This window comes from Danio rerio, chromosome 16 (genome assembly GCF_049306965.1).
Source record: "Danio rerio strain Tuebingen ecotype United States chromosome 16, GRCz12tu, whole genome shotgun sequence".
NCBI lineage: Eukaryota > Metazoa > Chordata > Actinopteri > Cypriniformes > Danionidae > Danio > Danio rerio.
Window position 1 is genome coordinate 39,982,961 of NC_133191.1, and position 19,000 is coordinate 40,001,960.

At 35.5% G+C, this 19,000-nt stretch overlaps 2 protein-coding genes across 10 annotated transcripts in view; both read right to left on the reverse strand.

Moving 5' to 3' along the window:
- Window positions 1-9,029, reverse strand: part of LOC141378265 (serine/threonine-protein kinase pim-2-like) — a 65,646-nt gene extending 56,617 nt beyond the window's left edge. For 3 of the 8 annotated variants that reach the window (XR_012392360.1, XR_012392357.1, XM_073926393.1), the window contains exons 1-2: window positions 8,760-9,029; window positions 6,204-6,250 (exon numbers count right to left, since the gene is read on the reverse strand). The gene's annotated coding sequence lies outside the window, so the exon portion shown is untranslated. Of the gene's footprint in view, window positions 1-6,203; window positions 6,251-8,690 lie in introns of all 8 variants that reach the window. The other 5 variants (XR_012392358.1, XR_012392356.1, XR_012392361.1 and 2 more) reach the window with 3 other exon arrangements.
- Window positions 9,030-12,466: 3,437 nt separating this feature from the next.
- On the reverse strand, window positions 12,467-18,332 carry LOC141378273 (serine/threonine-protein kinase pim-2-like). Of its 2 annotated transcripts, XR_012392376.1 has the most exons (8): window positions 18,101-18,332; window positions 17,696-17,784; window positions 17,557-17,598; window positions 16,508-16,633; window positions 16,330-16,361; window positions 15,517-15,772; window positions 15,283-15,402; window positions 12,467-15,000 (listed from the first exon to the last, which is right to left on the reverse strand). XR_012392376.1 is itself a non-coding variant. In XM_073926405.1 (7 exons), the coding sequence occupies exons 1-7, from the start codon at window positions 18,186-18,188 to the stop codon at window positions 14,897-14,899; spliced, it is 825 nt and encodes a 274-aa protein (XP_073782506.1). In that variant the 5' UTR covers window positions 18,189-18,332; the 3' UTR covers window positions 12,467-14,896. The 2 variants fall into 2 exon arrangements, 1 of the variants encoding a protein (XP_073782506.1); XM_073926405.1 differs by lacking the exon at window positions 16,330-16,361.
- Between the last annotated feature and the right edge of the window lie 668 nt (window positions 18,333-19,000).

A 19,000-nucleotide genomic window follows, 5' to 3' on the forward strand; every position in this document is an offset into this window, starting at 1 on the left:
ACAACTAAATGAATGCTCAGGTCTATTTACTGACAATATTTCAGTTAAAATACATGATCAATAAGAACATTATCGGAGGCTGAAAGCACTACCCTGTTTATGGCTTGCGTTCCTAAGTAATCGATCAGCTGGGTGCTGCGGAGCAAGCGCCTCTCTGCGCAGGCTTCACTCATGGGGAACAAATATCATTTTAAAGACACGGCACAACATTGCACCTCATCCACAGTGCCACAGGCTTTACACTTTGCATTGTACAAATATCAGACGGTCCTCTTTGCAGCATGGCAAACAAACATATTAAAATTGTAAAGCAAAAAGTGCTGCAATAACAATGAATGGAGCTGTCATCACATCAGCGAGTTCTAAGAGTTTCACTCCTGTTACACTAATGACAGCTGGATGAGCTCTGCAGTGAACCTCTTACTCACATTGGTTCATAACTGGATGATTAAAAAAAACCTAAATTGTATACACCCTGAATAAAACCACTATAGCCTATAAAAATTATAATGTATCTGTTTGTGTTATGTTATAGGGCTAATTAATTATTAAATATTAAAATGTATTAGTGATCTCTGTATTTAATGGAGCTCAACATATCTGATCAAATTTTAATACTCTGAATATAAATGCATTTTTTTCAAGCTGTTCCACTTTTTCCCATATTCATTTAAGTAATTTAAATGTAATGTTCAGTATTATTATTAATAGAACAAACTGGTATGAACATTTTAAAGTCAGCAAAGCTTCTAAAATTAAGCAAAGTAAAACTTGTGGCTCTTTGAACTTGAATACCCAATTCTAGATTGCATTTAGGAAATTATTTTTTATCAGTGTAAGTCAGGATTGTCGACCTGAGTAAATTATGATGTGCACAAATAAAAGGAATAAAAATAAACAAAACACACTGAACCACTACAGCCTCCATTGTAGTATTGCTGGTTACAACAGTACAGTTAACTGTTAACAGGCTGATGAATGACAAAACTCTTTACACCTTCAAAGCTTTAAATCTTTAGATACATTTAGACTCTCAGCTGTAAGGGTAAATACAGAAGAGTCTAGCTGTGCATAGGCAGAAAAAAAGCATAAAAATGGCATAAAAAAACTGTAAAGTGACGACTCGTACACAAAATATGGCTTGATGGAATCCAGTGAGAGCAGACCACAATGAACACTGCGCATGAAGATTTGATCAATAGACTGAAGCACTGAAACCATGTCAACTCAACTAACATCTTACAAAAATTAATCCAGATAGTGAATAATATACATTTATTGAATAATATATAATAATATAAATGTATTGAATAATACAATTTTAGAAAATTAAGTACAGTTGTTAATTTGAAGGGGTGGCGTGATATTTATTTTTTGGGGGTCCCCGAAAGAATTCGCCCTACACAAAGGGGCCCTCAGCTGAAAAAGTTTGAAAACCCCTGGTCTAGGCCCCCAAGCGATCTAGCCCCCAAGCAGTATGCGTCCCTTATTTTTTTTCTATCAAAAGTGGTAACCCTAGGTTATCTATTGGTTATGTTTAAGGTTATGTCTAGTTTATGTATTTGGTTATGTTAAGAGTATGTTCAGGCTTTCATATATTGGTTCTGTTCAGGTTATGTAAGTTATGTTTAGGTTGCACAGAAATAACAATTAGAATATTAAGCTCATTCTAAGTGATTTTCAATGGAGAAATGAGGCAGTCAATTCATTTTCTTCCAGTCAGAATAGAAAGCAGCATATTTAATTATATAATTCTGGTGTTTTTTAATATTATTTTGCTTTGTAATTTATTTTTTGCATAAAAAAAGACAGCTCTGCAGTGTTTTCTATCATGTCATGTGGATTTTTTTGCACTGTTGTGTTTATTTGTCTGAACAGAAGGACAGTGTGGATGTTCAGACGAGCAAAAAACTTGAGGATGAGGAAGCGTTTGGAGAGGAAATGGGTTAAAATGTGAGCGTGAGTCAGACGTTCCCTGAGCACATGCTGAACTTTGCATTTAACTTAAGATGCTGAGCTGAATAATACAAAAATACATTAAAGTGCTCAGTTTTTATGATCAACAATAGATTACTGGGCTTGCAATGCAGAGGCCGTGGCTTCAGTTCTGTACTGATGAAATTTAAATGTAAAATCATTAATTCATTCATTCATTCATTCATTTTCTTTTCGGCTTAGTCCCTTTAATATTCCGGGGTCGCCACAGCGGAATGAACCGTCAACTTATTCAGCATATGTTTTACACAGCGGATGCCCTTCCAGCTTCAACCCATCACTTGGAAACACTTATTTACACACTTATTCACACACACACACACACACACACACACACACACTACGGACAATTTAACTAACTCAATTCACCTATAGAGTACCTGGAGGAAACCCACGGCAACGAGGGGAGAACATGCAAAGTCCACACAGAAATCCCCACTGACCCAAACGAGGCTCGAACCAGCGACCTTCTTGTTCTGAGGCGATTGTGCTACCCACTGTGCCACTGTGATGCCCATATAATATGATATTTTATATAATGATACATTATTAATATAATAAATATTAGCTTATAATAAACAATTTAGCCTACCCAATTCACCTATTCCGTATGTTTTTTTGGACTTGTGGGGGAAACTAGAGGAACCAGAGGAAACCCACGCCAACACAGAGAGAACATGCTAACTCCACTCAGAAATGCCAACTGACCCAGCAGGGGCTTGAACCAGCGACCTTCTTGCAGTCAAGCGATTGTGCTGCCCATGTAAAATTATGTTAACAAAAATCTAAATTTAAACAAAAATTTAGATGCATTAGAAAACATGTTAAAAGTGTCAAATATATCTTTAGATCCTTTATTGAAAAACATCTATCAACCCAATATAGACTTCCTTGTTTTTTGTGCATAATTCTGTGGAAACCTTGAAAGAAAACATTACGAGGTACAGTAGCAAGAAAAAATACTGATAATTGAAAAGAAAACAATCAATCAAACAAACAATCAAAAAAGATCCTGTTTTGTGTGAATAAGTGTGTGGAAACCTCCAGGAAGACTTTAATTTGAACTTTAAACTTTAATTTAGGCACTGCTGTTTTGTTTGTAACTCTAATAAAACATTTACATTATTTTCTCATAGTAGACGTGCAAATTTCAGAATTTTTTCCCTTCACAGTGAAGAATGCTTAATCATTTTATCAGCTCAGAAAACAGCAATACTACATGATTATTCATTCATTCATTTTCTTTTTGGCTTAGCGCCTTTATTAATCAGGGGTTGCCACAGCGGAATGAACCGCCAACTTATCTAGCATATGTTTTACGCAGCGGATTCCCTTCCAGCTGCAACCCATCTCTGGGGAACACACATACACTCTCATTCACACTTGTATAAGGACAATTTTAGAGAGGGGTCTGGATGCAGACCTGGTGCAGTGCAATCTGAGCTGCATCCAATGCTTTTAATTGGCTCACCTAACCTCACCCTTTACCCTACCCCTCACAGTGACATCACTAGTTCCATTTGAGTGCATTGTGTCTGACGTTGCATCACTGAGTGATTCAATCTCAGCTCGCATCATAAAGGCTGCATCCAGATACTATTGCAATTTTAGCTTTCCCAATTCACCTGTACCTGGAAACCGGAACACCCGGAGGGAACCCACGGCAACACGGGGAGAACATGCAAACTCCACACAGAAATGCCAACTGACCCAGCCGAGGCTCGAACCAGCGACCTTCTTGCTGTGAGGCGACAGCACTACTTACTGCGCCACCGTGACGCCTCAAGATTATTCAAACATTAATAAACAAATTTAAGATCAGTAAAATCAGTGCAACTATCAGAAGGTCATGCATGTAAAACAGAGCAATGATGTCATCAAATAAGCTAAAAATCCATAGTTATAATTGCTTGTTTTTATATGGAAACTATACGCATACGTATATGTAATGCAGCATGACAGATGGGAAATTATCATTGCGTGCATGTGTGGTTTAGCAGATAGACATGATGAAACATCATATAACAACTCTAAAATATATATACAGTTGTGATCAGAATTATTCAACTTTTAATATTAATAATTACAATTATTATTTGATTTTTTTCATTTTTTTAAATATTTCCCAAATAATGTTTAACAGAGCAAGGAAATTTTCACCGTATATCTGATAATATTTGTTCTTCTGGAGAAAGTCTTATTTGTTTTATTTCGGCGAGAATAAAAGCAGTTTTTAATTTTTAAAAAAACATTTTAAGGTCAATATTATTAGCCCCTTTAAGCTATATTTGTTTTCGATAGTCTACAGAACAAACCCTCGTTATACAATAACTTGCCTAATTACCCTAACCTGCCTAGTTAACCCTAATTACCCTAGAGAAGCCTTTAAATGTCACTTTAAGCTGTATAGAAGAGTCTTGAAGAATATCTAGTCTAATATTATTTACTGTCATCATGACAAAGAGAAAATAGATCAGTTATTAGAGATGAGTTATTACAATTATTATGATTAGAAATGTTGATAAATATTTGCTCTCCGAATTTTGAAACTTGGGAAAAATAAACCAGGGGACTTATAATTCAGGGGGGTTAATAATTCTGATTGCAACTGTATATGTATTTATTCAATTACAAAGTATTCTTTAAAAAAAGGAAGACAAAGTGCATCCCACTTTACGCAACATAACTGTGCATTGTAAATAAAGATGCATTTTCTTCAGAAAAAAATAATAATATTTACACAGATGATTTTTTAGAGTTAAGCAACGGTTACAGGTTTCCAACATTCTTCAAAATATCTTATTTGTTTTTAACAGAAGAAAGAAATTGAGTATATGATGACGGAATTTTGAGTTTTGGTGAACTGTCCCTTTAACTGCACTGTATATATGAATATACAGTATATTACAGTAACCGTCTATATAAAAATATGCATTTACAGTGCAGCCTTTCACAATTAGCGAATCGCGATGTTACAGGATTTACTGTGAGTTTTAAAAAAGTCATGGTAAGCAATTATGCTTTTAATGATAATGATATTTAAAAAGATATTACTAACCATCAGAAAATGTACCATGGTTTACCCTGATTATGACAACACTACTCAAAGCTGAAAGCCTGTAAGCTGTCACAAAAGGAGACGGGAGATGTTCATTCATTCATTCATTTTCTTTTCGGCTTAGTGCATTAATTAATCAGGGATCCCCACTGCGGAATGAACTGCCAACTATTCCAGCAAATGTTTTACGCAGCGGATGCTCTTCCAGCTGCAACCCATCATTGGTAAACGCCCATACATACTCATTCTCACACACACAAACACACACACACACACACACACACACACTACAGCCAATTTAATTCATCAACTCCCTATACACACTAACACACTGATCATCATCAACAATAATAATAATACACACATATACTGCAGAGAAACACACACACACAAACACACACACACACACACACACACACACACACAGATCATCATCAACAATAATAATAATACACACATATACTGCAGAGAAACACACACACACACACACACACACACACACACACTGATCATCATCAACAATAATACACACATATACTGCAGAGAAACACACACACACACACACACTGATCATCATCAACAATAATAATAATACACACATATACACACAAACACACTCTCTCACACACACACACACACACACACACACACACACACACTGATCATCATCATCAACAATAATAATAATACACACATATACAGCAGAGAAACACACACACACACACAAACACACTCTCTCACACACACACACACACACACACACACACACACACACACACTGATCATCATCAACAATAATAATAATACACACATATACTGCAGAGAAACACACACACACACACACTGATTATCATCAACAATGATACACACACAGAAACTGCGGAGAAAGACACACTAAACAATAATAATAATACACACAATCACAGAAACAAACACACACACACACACACACACACACACACACACACACACACACACACACACACACTCACAGCAGAGTAAAAAACACACAAACACACACACACTCACAGCAGAGAAACACACACACAGACACACAGACACACACACAAACACTGCACAGAAACACAAACACTGGTCAACATCAACAACAGCTAATAACCAGTAAATGAGTGGTTTTTTGCACTCTTACCGAGACGTTGGCGAGGCAGGTCTCACAGGAAGTCAGAGTGTTGCATGCTGGGGTTAAAAATAAAGTATATGAAGAGAAGAGACAAAACACAAACAATAAAAACACTCTGACAATAAAGAGATCTGTGTGTTCAGAAACATGTTTTGATGTTCTGAAAACAAATGTATTTAATACTAAAGCCAGGAAGAAAATTTATATTCAAATGTTTTTGTTTCTGTGTTTATTTTTAAATCTTCTGCATTATTAAACTACTCCAAAGTATTTTAATGTTTATAAGATCTTCACATAAATGCTAAAACACTTCAATGTTATTTATTTTGGTAAATGGCTTTTAATTTTGGATTTCTGTGTTATTTTAGTTTAGTCAAGTTTATTTGTTTCGAATTTATAGTATTATTTTTATATGTCTACATAGTTTTTATGCTTCTTATTTTAATTTTGTTAATGCATCAAGTTAAACTAAATTAAAATTCCTTGGCAATAAAGCAAGTTAAAGGTTTATATATTGATATACACTTTTCAGTTAATGTTTAATTTATTTCAAGTAACAAAATGGTTTCAGTTTACTTTAATAACCCTGATGCTCACAATACATAAAACATTAAGAAAGAGACACAAACACGCATTCAGTGAACGGTATGCGCTGCATAAAACATATGCTGGATAAGTTGGTGATTCATTCCACTCTGGCGACCCCTGATTAATGAAGAGACTGGGCCAAAAAGAAAATGAATGCTTTATAATATTATTTGTGTGCACATACATTAGATCAGACAGTAATGAAGCTAAAACTAGAGCAAATCTGACAAAAAAACTAAAGATGTAAACATTTCTAAAGATGTTTGATGACTACAAAAATATTTTAATAAATAATAAATCGGTTTTGTTCAAATGCACAAAAATATAAGACCTATATTCACTGAGAAATGGATAAAAATATTCATTTTCAAACTGGGGTGTTCATTAAAATAACCGAGTAAATATATTGAGGGCATTGCTTTTATATTCTCACATTCTTTCAGTGATAACTTGTGAGACGGTCCAAATATTGTTGACTGCGCTATACTGAATATTGGATCTGAAATCACATGTATGTATGACTTGAAAGCAACATTAGCACTGTATTTTAATAGTCATTGGCTGCTAATATGATTTCACTACTTACAATTTGCAAACATTACTTTTCTGTAATCTTATTAAGAAGAATAAATGTCTGAATGTGCAAATATAAAAACCAACTTTACCTCAAATACTAAAAATTGGCCTTCAAAAAAACAAATTTTCAAAGTTCCCAAAATATGCAACTTATATTTCTGTGATATTATTTCAACACACACATAATTTTAGTGTTTTTATAGTGAAGACTAACAATACTGGCATTCAAATATATGACAACTTTAAAAGTTAGATATATTTAAAAAACTAAAAAATATATTAAAGAAATACAAACATACAGTAAGAAATTGAGGTGAAATAGTCTTTTATTGGCACATTCATTCAGTGACAATTTGTGAGACAGTCTAGATATTGTTTACTGCGCTATATTTTAAATACTGGATATGAAATCGCATGCAAGCATGACTTAAACAACATTAGCACTATTCAATTCACTGTAAATAATGCTATATTTTGATAGTCATTGGCTGCTAATATGATTTCACTATTAAGGACATGTAAATAATACTTTTCTGAAATTATATTAAGCAGAAAGTCTGAATGTGTGAATATAAAACCAACTTTATATCAATAAAAATATGACCTTTACTCCCTGAAAAATATTAATTTTCAAATGGGGCGTACTGTATATGATTATATGAGTTTAAAATGAAAATATGATAAAGAAATATACGATAGAATGAAATATATAATTAAAAATACAAAACAAGGGCCTTCAAAACAATTTAATTTCCAAAATTCCCAAAATATGGAGCTTATATTTCTGTGACATTACTTAAACACACACAGACAGACACACAGTTTTTGCATTTTATATTGAAGACTAAACACTACTGCCCCTCAAATTTGACTTTGAAAGTTAGATATATTTTAATATGTAAAAGTTAAATTAGAACATTAACATTAAGAACATATTTACATTATGTAAGTTATAACAGAAATACACATACAATAAGAACAATAATAGAAACATGTATAATACTCTATTTATTAATATGTATGTGCATTACGAGCACTTTTAGACTGCAGATTGTTAGTTTTATATTAACACATTCAGATTTTCTCCTTAATTTAATTTCAGAAAAGTATTCTTTGCTAATTCTAAATAGAGAAATCCTATTATCAGTCAATGACTATCAAAGTACAACATTGTTCACAGTCAAATAAACAGAGCTAATGTTGTTTTCAAGTCATAAGTTACTTGTATGTGATTTTGACCGAATATTCAAAGTAACGTATCATGGTAAACAACATAGGGAGCGAGTCACAAGTTGGCAATGAACGAATTTGCGGCTATAACACCAACTTTACCTCAATGGAATAGAAATATGGGATGAAAATAAAGGAAGCAGATGCAAATGAAAATGTACGTTTGCGCACAGGTGGAGCAGTTGTAGGTTGTTGTGTTGTTGTTGATTCTGATTCAGAAAAACTGAACGCGACGCACATCAGCAGGAAGGTCGACCAAAACACAAGAAACTGCCCCATAATGTGAAGAATTGTACGCTTTAAACAGCAGAACACTGTTGACTTTATGTCTGGACCCTAAACTCTCCCTTCAACAGATTAAATACTCCCAAAAAATACTCCAAAACTCCGTTTAAAGGAACTAAAGCCGTCAGATGATCGACGCTGACTAAACACGGAAACACAGCAGCGCTGCGCCTTCACAATAAAAGTCCCGCGCGCACGACACTTAAAGGGATAGTTCCTAGCAAGAGAAAACTTTTGTCACCATTTATTTACTGAACATTTATTACCTCTGTTAAACAAAAATATGTATTCTGAATAATGCTAGAAATCGGCAGGAAAAAATACTATGGAAGTCATTGTCTAGCAGTCTGTCTAGCAATGTTTAGCCTAAATGTGTTTAACAGAAAAAAGAAACTCAAACATGTTTTGAAGCAAGTGAAGATTGAGTAAATGACGACAGAATTATCATATCTGGGTGAATATTTCGTTTAAAGTCTGCATTAAATCAAAATGTTCAATGTTTATGTTGCTAGCATATGGCTAGTCTTAAAATAAACAAGTTAATCTGTGCAAATGAATCCACTGAAAAGTTTGTTTTGTGGATCTTTAATCAAAATCTGCCCATCGGCTTCTTTTCTGAAACGGCGATTCTTTTCTGACGACTCTGACTGGCCAGGTTATGTCCGAGTCCAATCAAAACTGGACTCGAGTCCTAGTTCAAGTACCCCAATACAACCAAAACCCCTCTAAAACCAGCCTGGTTGACTAGCTAAAACTAGCCAACCAGCCTAGGCTGGTTTAAGCAGTTTTTTTTCAGTAGCAGTCTTTGTTTTCATGAATGAATTATTTTTGTTCCAGTTTGTGATGTTTTATTCGATTTAAAACCAATTAAATTATTTGCTTCTGTTATAGTTTGAGCCAAAAATATGTCAGATGGGCATAAATATACGCCCTTTATGTTGCAAAGTTTAATTTCCAGATTAAAAAACTAAGTTAACCATATAAATGAATGTCTAATGAATGTCAAACGTCAAACTAACTTTATTGCGGTTTACGACCTGGCTAAGCACAAATAAAAAAAAAACATTCATGTTAACCTTATACATAAAATAATGGTGCACCCAAAAATAAAAAATTAACATTCATGTCATTTCAAATCTGGATGATTTTCTTTCAAGTTATTTTTGCAGGATGTCTGTAATGCAATAATATATGTATGTATGTATATATATATATATATATATATATATATATATATATATATATATATATATATATATATATATATATATATATATATATATATATATATATAATTTTAGGCTGGATTACTGTAATGCTCTGTTTGCTGGCTGCCCAGCATCCTCTATTAATAAACTTCAGCTAGTACAAAATGCAGCAGCTAAAGTTCTTACCAGGTCTAGAAAATATGATCCCCTATCACCCCAAAGTTATCCTCCTTACCCTGGCTGCCTGTTAAGTTTCATATTGAATTTAAACTATTACTTCTCACCTATAAAGCTCTAAATAATCTAGCTCCTTTTTATCTAAACAACCTTCTGTCTCGCTACAATCCAACTCGCTCTTTAAGATCTCAAAAGTCAGGGCTTCTGGTAGTACCTAGAATAGCAAAGTCGAGTAAAGGAGGTCGAGCCTTCTCCTTTATGGCTCCTAAACTCTGGAATAGCCTTCCTGATAATGTCTGAGGCTCAGACACAATCTCTCAGTTCAAAACTAGATTAAATACCTTTCTGTTTAGCAAAGCATACACTCAGGGCATCACTTAGTAGGTTTCCACACAGGTTTCTGCATCTCGTTTATAAACACTATGAACAGCAGCTACGCTAATTATTCTCTTTATTCTCTATTTCCACCTGGGTATACTCATCCCGAGACCCTTAGACTATGAAGCGCCACTGATTCGATCCAAGACCAGCGACAAGATGATCCCAAGGTTTCCTTAATCCTGGACCAGGCCGTTTCCTGAGCAGCTGCTGTGGTGATCATGGAGGAGTGGAGAGCATGAGACTGATTTCTGCGACGCTCCAGGGACAGACGAGCCTTCGCTGAGGTCCAGCTTCTCCAGAGCCTTGACTGCAGCTCTGCACAAGACGTTTGGCCAGTGGAGAAAGGGTTGTGCCCAACTGAGCCACGTTTCTCTTAAGGTTTTTTTTATTCTGACCTTTCCCCAATTGGTGAAGGGTTTTCCCTGCCGCTGTCGCCACTGGCTTGCATGGTTCAGGATCTGTAGAGCTGCGCATCGATGGATTTGCTCTTCAGTGTTTGGACTCTCAGTAATAATTATTAGACCACACTGAACTGAACTTAAACTCTGAAAATTGAACTGACACTGTTTCAAACACTATAATCTTCTATGTGAAGCTGCTTTGACACAATTTAAATTGTAAAACCGCTAGAGAAATAAAGACGAATTGAGTATATATATATATATATATATATATATATATATATATATATATATATATATATATATATATATATATATACATATATATATATATTTATGTTAAATATAGATATTTAGTCAGCATCAACAACATCTCTTATACAGTAACAAATGCTTTAAATGGGCTTTTAATGCATTTATTACTTTTTAAAGGCAGTAATGAACTGAATTGCATGAATGAAAACTTACACTGTTTATTTAACACTGTGCTTTAAAAGTGTGCTTTGACACATTCTTACATAAGTTCATTGTTCAATGCATAGGTAAAATAATACTTAAATATATTAACATCAAATGCTAAATAAATAAATTTTTCTCCGACTCCTGTGTGTAGGCTCAGTAAGTTGACTTTTATAGTGACGAATAATTTTTTACATTGCCTTTAAAGGGAAATAACTGAACATAAACATAGGAGGCTGACAAAAATGGTCGTTTTAGAAGAACATTTCAGATGGCGCTTAGAGGTTTTTGCATCTGAACTCTTCATATATAAAAGTATGGTAATAATACTTTTAATATATTTAAATTAAGTTAACTTTTGGTTAGTATACTTGCAATGTACTTATTTTCACCAGGGGTCTCTTTAACTCAGTGAACACTAGCTGGCTCACTTTACTTATTAGCTTATATTTGAGTGTACTGTGCTGTGTAGATGTAACACTAGCACAAACTGAAGCATAAGTGTGTTTCCATTAGTTTTCCACAAAACTTTTCTGAGTGTTGTTAAAAACTGTTGTGAAATGAAGACATTTCCATTCTAACCATTGTTCTTTGGCTAAAGCTCAACATTTGCTGGTCAGACACTGAAAGAGCCCTGGTGCTAGTTCAGTAGATATTATAGTAGGATTACTCATATCAGTGAACACACTCTTATATTTCACATTATAGTCACACAAATGGCAGGGCAATGTGCTTTAAACATTACATGACGCATCAATATTGTTCTATAAAGGCTAAATTGAGTCTGCAGTCTGTAAAACAGATCTTCTCTGTGTTATTTTGTGTTGTGTTCACACTTATTGTCAGATCAACAAACAGATAAAGTAGTTCAGGCATGTTTTGAGTGCATTACAGTGCCGTATCACTACGCTGAAGGATTTGACTTGTGTTAATGCAAGGAGCCGGTGTGATGAACAAAGAGCAGGAGTCAGAGATACAGTTTATTGAAGACAATAGTTTACAGTTTGATCAGCAGAAAACAGCTTCAACACACTCCATGGGGTTCGCAGGCCACTCTGCGTACAGTCTCAGTTTCACAGAAATGATAGAAGAGCAGCACACATGTGGTCAGTGACCAAATCAGATCATCAGGAATTCATACTTCCATTGTTTTCTGACATGATGCTGTTTTCCGCTTCCACATTTTTTTAAATTATGAGACAAGTAAAAATATACAATCACAGTACATTATAAAGAAAATGGAAAGACAAAAAGAAAACCTTTTTAAAAAAGAAAACAACAAAAAAAATTAACAGTAGGGGTATATACATCATATATTAAAGAAAAAGATTATACAATTGACACATTTCAGTTGTTTTTAAAGCATTTTTTTGTAAAAGAGTAAGGAAAAATCTTTATCAACATTCTTAATAAGAAAAAGAAAAATCATTTCAAAGCAAATTAGAAAAACTGCATTGCCAAAATAAGTGAACTAGGCACTTATTTTTTTGTGTTGCTTACAAAATGAACAATTAATATCAATATCTTTTTTATATCTTACTAAGAGAGTATTGACCGAGTGTGTATGGTGAATAGTTCTAAATGAAACTTCTATTATCTTATTTGTAATTAAGTAGCTATTTGGGATGAGCCATATTTGATTTCTTCAATCAATATCTGAAACAAAAGAATTCCAATAAAATAAAAAAAAGTCACATTTGGAACTGATACAGTTCCATTAGGAAATAACATCAGAACTTTTCAATGCAGATGGATGGGGCAACCATTACTGTTTCCAAAACAGTGAAAAGCCTTGGAGTAACGATTGATGACCAACTAAACTTCTCTGACCACATCTCTAGAACTGCTCGATCTTGCAGATTCGCACTCTACAACATCAGAAAGGTCCGACCCTTCCTATCTGAACATGCAGCTCAACTCCTTGTTCAAGCTCTTGTTCTCTCCAGACTGGACTACTGCAACTCTCTACTAGCCGGGCTTCCAGCTAACTCTATCAAGCCTCTTCAGCTGCTTCAGAACGCAGCAGCACGAGTGGTCTTTAATGAACCTAAAAGAGCACATGTCACTTCGCTGCTCATCCGTTTGCACTGGCTGCCAGTTGCTGCTCGCATCAAATTCAAAGCTCTGATGTTTGCTTACAAAGCGAATTCTAGCTTCGCTCCTTCTTATCTGCTCTCACTTCTGCAGATCTATGTGCCCTCCAGAAACTTGCGTTCTGTGAATAAACGTCGCCTCGTGGTTCCATCCCAAAGAGGGAAGAAATCACTTTCCCGAACTCTCGCGCTCAATCTGCCCAGTTGGTGGAATGAACTCCCTAACTGCATCAGAACAGCAGAGTCACTCGCTGTCTTCAAGAAACCACTAAAAACTCAACTATTTAGTCTGCACTTCTCTTCCTAATCTGCAATTGCCTCTCTGGCTCCACCGCTAACTGTATTACAAAAAAATAAATAAATAATTTACTAATGTTTTGCTTCGTACACTTTACACACCTGAAACTTGCCTAAAGCACTTATTCATTGTTGCTCTTATAGTTGTGTAAATTTCTTTTTTCGTCCTCATGTGTAAGTCTGCTAAATGTAAATGTACTGATTTGTTTGAAGAAGTTGCAGAGAAACTATATTTTCCTACCTTTGTAGTAGAAGCGTCTCAAGGGGGGAAGTAGAAGGATAGAGAATGCCTTGGACTAACCTAATAACTCCAGATGGTATGGCATCAAATACGACAGCAAATTCTTTAGGGGGGATGGGAGTATTGAATCGATTAAGAAATTTTGTTTATGAAATTGAGATAATTTAGCTGGTATTTTATTAGCATTATAGTTACAGAGTAATAACAATTAAGCCATCCAAATTAAGAAAATATGTAATTTGGAATAAAGTTCCAGATTGATGTTGGATTTTAGAGAATATTTTTTGTCCCATTTAATTTTGACAGTATTATTTAATGTACGGAAATCCAGCGTATTAAGACCACCATTCTCAAAGCTCTTCATAACTTCTGCTTCCCACATTCTGCACTTCCTCCAGCAAGTGTCGCAGTCAGAGCTGCATGCAAATGAGGGCCGGCTGAAGCCTCCCCATTGGTCTATTAGCTCTAGATTGACACCTCCTCCCTCCAACCAATCAGGTGAGGAGGAAAGCTGACGTCACTCTAATGGCGGCTTCAACTGGCCCTCATTTACATGCAGCTCTGACTGCAACCCTCGCAGGAATTTGGGAAGCAGAAGCGGAAAACAACAAATGACAAACATCAAACATGGAAGAATGAAACCATTTCCTGCTGCTGAAAGCCTCTGCGTCATGCTGAACCCCTCGTGCTCCAAAATCTCCTCTAAAACAGGTCCTCTTTCAGGGTGGAAAGCATAAACTACACATATCTAGAACAGTCTTTATTTTTATTGTTTTTTTAGCCATGGCTGATCCAGAATCTGCTGCACTGTTTGCAGTCTCTGATCATCATCCCCAAGGGTAATGCAGGTATTCATAAATGCCATGAATTCTGTAACATTTTAAAAGAGAAAGTTAGTTAATGGTGGACACACACACACACACAGCTCAATATTGACCTGAATGACTCCTGTTGTGCCCTAATGTTCAGTCTTCATGAAAATATAATATATATTTTCCTAATGTTGGCCTCATTTTAGAAACCGTCACCAAACCTCAAGATAAAGAAAAACATTGTTTTGGGTTTTTCTGCTGGTAAAATGTGGCCAGGGTCAATTCTGACCCATAAGTCAACAGGAGGGATGAACAGTGTCAGTCCCAGTCATCTTCTTACCTTCAGGTATGCTGGAACATTGTTTTTCTATTTCCCGCATGATGCCAAACAGCTGCTTCACTGTGTTTTTAACCGCCTTCTTTGGAGATATCCTTGTGTCTGGTGGGTATTTCTTTGGATCTGTCAGAAAGAGAGGTTTAGTGTTGAGCAAGCAGTTCAGCTAAAGCCCCATTCAACTGAGTCTCAGAGACTAATGAATGTTTTTCGGCTTCCTCCTGAAATAATCTGACTTACCATGACAGATGTGCATCCCACAGCCAAAATCAATTAGCTTGATTTGCAGAGGCCGGTCGATGACGAGGATATTACAATCATGAATATCATGATGACAAATTTTCCGCCTCAAGCACTCCTGCGCTGCTTTGACAATCTGCAGGATAAGCGTACGCGCGACTCTCTCCTCCAGGTGTTGGTGCTTCTGCAGGAAATCCTCTAGTGTTCTGCACGGGCCGAGATACTCCATCACCAACATTATTGTCTTACACACTTTCTGTAAGCAGATGCAATGAGTTAAAATAAAGCACACGACAGCAGTCCTCAGGTCAGTCTTTACTAGGCATGGGCCGGTATTAGATTGTGGCGGTATGATAACCTTGGATCAAAATATCACGGTTTCACGGTATTGTGATTACTGCTCTAATATGTAGTCTTTTTGAATGTCTGGGTAAAAGACAAACTTGTTCCCCTCTGAAAACAATATATTTTATTTTGTAATAGATTTATAATATTTTTTTGGCAGTAAACATGTCAGGCTAAATAATTCAAAAGATTAATTGACTTCTGCGGCCCTCATTTGTTTCAAAAACACTGATTTCTTTACTATTTAAAACAGCATTTTTGGATATTTATTCAGCTGGAGATACCGTTGTCCTAAAAAAACTGTAAATAATATATCTCACACAACGGTATTACAGAAAATTTGGCAGTTTTAAAACCTCGACTTTTCCATACCTTAAAAACAGTTATTGGCCCATGCCTAGTCTTTACACTGGCTTCCAGTTACATTCAGGATAGATTTTAAAGTAGAAATGAGTTTATTTTGCTTACCGCACCGGCATATCATTAACCCACAAGCTTTTCTGAAAACAAGACAAAGTTATTTACATGTCCAGAAATGCTTCTTGATTTAGGAATTTGAATTTACAAAATTAAAACGACAATAAGAAACGAGACAAACCCTCCTGCAGCGCATTGTGCATGAAATGTGCTGTATAAATACACTTACTCCTCTTGGCAATTTCTCCACTTTAACTAAAAACCATTCCTGGAGCTTGATGAGCAGCGGGCTGGGGGGATCTCTCACAATTGTCATCATGGCCACTTCGATTGGTATGGGTAACGGATATCCAGGCTGAAGATAAAGTGCACATTAGCTGCATATCAACAACATGTAATCCTGTTTTTCAATATAACTGTAAAAGAAAATCTGTAAATCAGCAGCTTTCCGTATTTTGTGATTCATGTTTTTTTTCTGTGTATTTATTTATGCTTTTGAAATGCATTATGGGAGCTTGATGTTTATTATCTGCACTGGTTTTGTCAATTGTGATGTAAAAATCTGGTAATTCGGCTTCTGACGGTATTAGATTTTAATGTGATGAATTGCGGAAGCTTTGATATTATCAAGATATTAAGCTGAGCTGTGAAACAGATTACTTTATCAGGTATGATTACAACAATACCTAGTGTATTGCTTATTAAATACATGTAAAAAAAGATTATAAAGTACAATAATAGGTAACACTATAATAAAGTATAAACTAAACTACTTTAGATAAATTAACTGATGTTAACGAGAGGACTTTACTGCACAGAGTTAACGAACCAAAGACAAACAGTCTCTGAATTCCCAAAGTCGTAGCCCAGATTAACATGAGAAAAGCATCATGTTTGAAAATAAATGGCTTAATAAGGGTTCAACATGTTGCAGAATAAAATAATCTTAAAAGACACTCTTAAAGTGTAAATAATAATTATTCATTATTGTGCATGTTCATTATTATGATATACTGAATTATTGAATATTGGCATGTGACTACTTTTTCTGTTATATGTATATAAAGTCACTGTTAAACTGCAGAGTTAAATTTTTAGCATCAAAACTCGGCAGAGCACATATTAATTCCCATCATAACCATAAATAAACAGAAAACAGCAGTGAATCACAAAATGATCAGTAGATATTTGTATAACCACAGCCGCAGACAGACTCATCTATTAAATGTATTTTGTGATGCTTCAAATATGAATCACGCATGATGTTTTCAGACTTACCACATTGCTGTCAACTTCTGAAGTAGTCGACTTGATGATAAACTGTGGATGAAAAGTAGAATTAAACATGAGTGAGCAATCAAACATGATTTCTCTAAAGTTGATGTCCTCTAAACTGGACTAGGGTGAATAGACTTACCTGTTTGCCGTCCATTTTTCTGATACCACGATAGACATTGCCGTAGCAGCCAGCTCCAATATTTTCTTTCAGGTCATATTTTGCTTCCACTGAAAGATAAAAACAGCATGTTCATTTGAGACAGCTTCTAGTTATGCCTGAACAGACAGTATAAAAATAAAGCAATTTAACCCGTAACAGCCAACAACATAAACAAAGCCAATTTGCCCCGAATTAAGTTTTTTGAAACTTTTTTTAATTCAAAAGCCTTTTCCCAAAATATGTCAAAATAGTTTGTCACTAAAAAAATCACTCCATTTGCTGAAACTGAGAGAAAGTTGAGGCCAAATGACCCCAGTGTGTATGAAACAGCAACACAAGGGTTAAACAACATCAATCAAACATTAAAAATACATTCAAATGTACCAGAACCAGGAGAAGGCCCTATCCTCTGTCTACATGGCGGTCTTCTTTGTCCGGAAGGACCGGGAACATGTAACATACTTTTTTCCATTTATTAGCAGTAAATAACGCTCTCTAGGGTGTATAAATGAGTTTACTGCAGTTAATTATCTGAGTTTTCGCCTTGTCTGAGTATCAAATGAAAAGTTCCTCAATACACGTCTGTTCTGTCAGGCGTCTGGTGGATTCTGACACTCGCGGTGCAGAGCGCGTTCGATTTATGACGTAGCGTAGGGCCAGACCAAAGATGGGATGGGGGTCCTGTAGGTACAGGTGTTCGCGTTTATTCTTCAGGGTGTAAAAGGTGAAGTGGCATATTAACCTACTGTTTAGGGCTCGTGATAACATTATAAAATACGCGTGGACCTTATACAACTCTTTTGCCATCTCTGCATGGGGAAAAGAGGGAAGAATAAAGTTAATCACGCAAGGCCTGGCATGATTGATGTTTGACGGGTCCAACACGGCTGATTAATTTGAGGACTCTGCATCGGCCTTTAGCTCTGCACTGAATTTACAATGTAATACGGAATCACGATGCTTTGACTCTTGTCCAGAAGTCTGCTGCTAAGAAATCGAGAGCTCCGGAGTCTAATGTTAGTTGTCATGGAAACGAGGATGTCTTGGCGGCAGTACGTGAAGTTGCTAACCTATGGAATAAAATTTCTGTTATAATTATAAAATTCACGCATCTGCAATTATGAAACCGCAAAGGAAAACGGAACATAACTTGTGACGTTACTTTACAGACACGAAATAGTTTCACCACGGACACGAAGAGTACGAATCAAACAGCGACAGTCCACTGTCAAAATACATCACCGCGGTCACAGGCATTAATAAACGAGCCAGAGTCATCGATCA